This window comes from Ixodes scapularis, unplaced genomic scaffold (genome assembly GCF_016920785.2).
Source record: "Ixodes scapularis isolate PalLabHiFi unplaced genomic scaffold, ASM1692078v2 PGA_scaffold22__2_contigs__length_789307, whole genome shotgun sequence".
NCBI classification, from domain to species: Eukaryota; Metazoa; Arthropoda; class Arachnida; order Ixodida; family Ixodidae; genus Ixodes; species Ixodes scapularis.
Window position 1 is genome coordinate 253,689 of NW_024609849.1, and position 1,964 is coordinate 255,652.

Consider the following 1,964-nt stretch of genomic DNA (forward strand, 5'->3'; position numbering starts at 1 on the left):
GCGCACGACTTGATTGACAGCCTCTCTCTCGCGTTCTTTGTCTGCTTTTAGCTTTATTTTTGATCTCTTCTTTCCTGCCTCGCAGCAGGGACTGCTCTTTGTGTAAATCCTAACTGATAGCTTCCCTCCGGCGTTTTGTTTTTCTATTCTTTATTCTCGCCAGGTCTGCCCCTCGCGCGGGGCCCCTTTTGCTTTGGTAAAACAGTCTCCCCGCGCGCTGTCCCGCTCTGGCGCCGTGCCATTTTTCTTATTTATGTTGATTCTTCTCTCGCAGGCAAGGAATAACCTTACTGAGTCACGGTTTCGAATAATAAATTCGGAATTCTTTTTTTTCCTTTTAATGGGCAGGAACTAACCTCGCCCAGCCGTGAAAAGTTTTCGAATGATAGATTCGGAAGCTAGTAAACCCTAGGCAAGCCAAGGGTCAGGCATTTTCAGAAAATGCCATACAAGTAATTTCTACCTTTGCGTTTGGTGAACCACGCGTTAAATCGCGTGGGTCACTCAGCCAAACACAGGCAAAGAATGTCATTCCGTAGCACTCTGCGGAATGTCCCTTATGCATACAATAGGCTCGACCGCCCCTGTTGAGGGAACGGAATCTATTAATGTTCCCCCCAATCCTTTCGCAACGCCGTGTTGTGTATACATGCAGCAGAGAGATGCTCGCCGACCCATTGCACTTTGGCTCGGAATACTGGGAAACTTGGTGTTGGTGTGACTGGTGACAGTGCTTGGAAATTCGGACACCGCGTGCCGAACCTGATTCGTTCACCCTGGACTCTGTGAAGATGTGCTACAGGCTTCTGGACAAGACACTTGGACATTTAAAGGATCTCCTTCCTTCCTCGGCTCCGCCCCTTTTCTGCCAGCCACTTTCTGTGGCTCCTCGCGCCCCGCTTGTCGGCTTTGGCGAAACAACCTCCCTCTCTCTTTTTTTTTTCACAATTTTTTCTTCTATCAGCTTTTATCCCCTTCCCTTCCCCCCAATCCAACGATGACCGTTCGGCCCATGGCTGTAACTCCAACGATGGTTTTTCCTCTTTTGCAAGACTTCTCTCTCTCTCTCTCTCTCTCTCAAAATTTCAGGTTGCCCCAGTTGTTGTTTCGCCATCTTTTTGCGAGTAACAACGTCGATCTTCTCCCGAAGACAAGTCGCGCGAGGATGCCCCCCCAACCGAGCGGAAAAGCAGTGAAGATGCGGGCAAGGCACAGAAAAATGTGCGTGCCACCGACAAGAAGAAGAAGAGGCGCAAGAGGAAGGAGAGCTTCAGCATCTACATCTACAAGGTGCTCAAACAGGTCCATCCCGACACCGGAGTGTCCAGCAAGGCCATGTCGATCATGAACAGCTTCGTGAACGACATCTTCGAGCGCATCGCAGCAGAGTCGTCTCGGCTGGCTCACTACAACAAGCGCTCGACCATCACGAGTCGGGAGATCCAGACAGCTGTGAGGCTCCTGCTGCCGGGTGAACTGGCAAAGCATGCGGTGTCCGAGGGCACCAAGGCTGTCACCAAGTACACCAGTTCCAAGTAACACCCAGGAGCTATCTCCCTGCTGTATGTACAAACGGCCCTTTTGAGGGCCATACTCATCCCTGCAAAACGGCCGTCTCTCGATGACTTCCAACTCCCGTGTCTCTCTTTTCAAGAAATATGTAAGTACCCAGTGCTTCTGCATCGCGCATGTTTGCAAAGAGTATGTCTTTTTTCTTGTTGTGCAGTCGAACTTGGCTTCTTGTAGCCACAGTCGGATGTCGTTTATTTTGTTTCGGTGAAAAAAAAACATTGTATTTCATTGCTTTTGAGGGCACGAGTGACCTTCCTAAATATTGCACATCGCTCGCGTATGTAAAGGATATATTCGCGTGGTTTTTAGCCGTTGGGAGCCCATACTCCAAAGTGTTGTGTTTTCGAGTTGCAGCGTTTTTCTTTTTAGAGCCACGGTTGTATCAAATAACT

General features: G+C 49.4%; 1 protein-coding gene across 1 annotated transcript; it reads left to right on the forward strand.

Moving 5' to 3' along the window:
* The first annotated feature begins 253 nt into the window (after nucleotides 1–253).
* LOC120839053 (histone H2B-like) lies at nucleotides 254–1,597 on the forward strand. Its single transcript, XM_042291152.1, has 2 exons — nucleotides 254–274; nucleotides 1,156–1,597. Exons 1-2 carry the CDS (start codon nucleotides 254–256, stop codon nucleotides 1,537–1,539), a joined length of 405 nt encoding a protein of 134 aa, XP_042147086.1. The 3' UTR covers nucleotides 1,540–1,597.
* The last annotated feature ends 367 nt before the right edge of the window (nucleotides 1,598–1,964 follow it).

Bases quoted from the DNA above. Each gene is read 5' to 3' on its own strand.
- LOC120839053 (XM_042291152.1), top strand. From the start codon at position 254: ATGTTGATTCTTCTCTCGCAG. The intron at 275-1,155 runs GCAAGGAATAAC...CCCGAAGACAAG, and splicing joins TGTTGATTCTTCTCTCGCAG to TCGCGCGAGGATGCCCCCCC.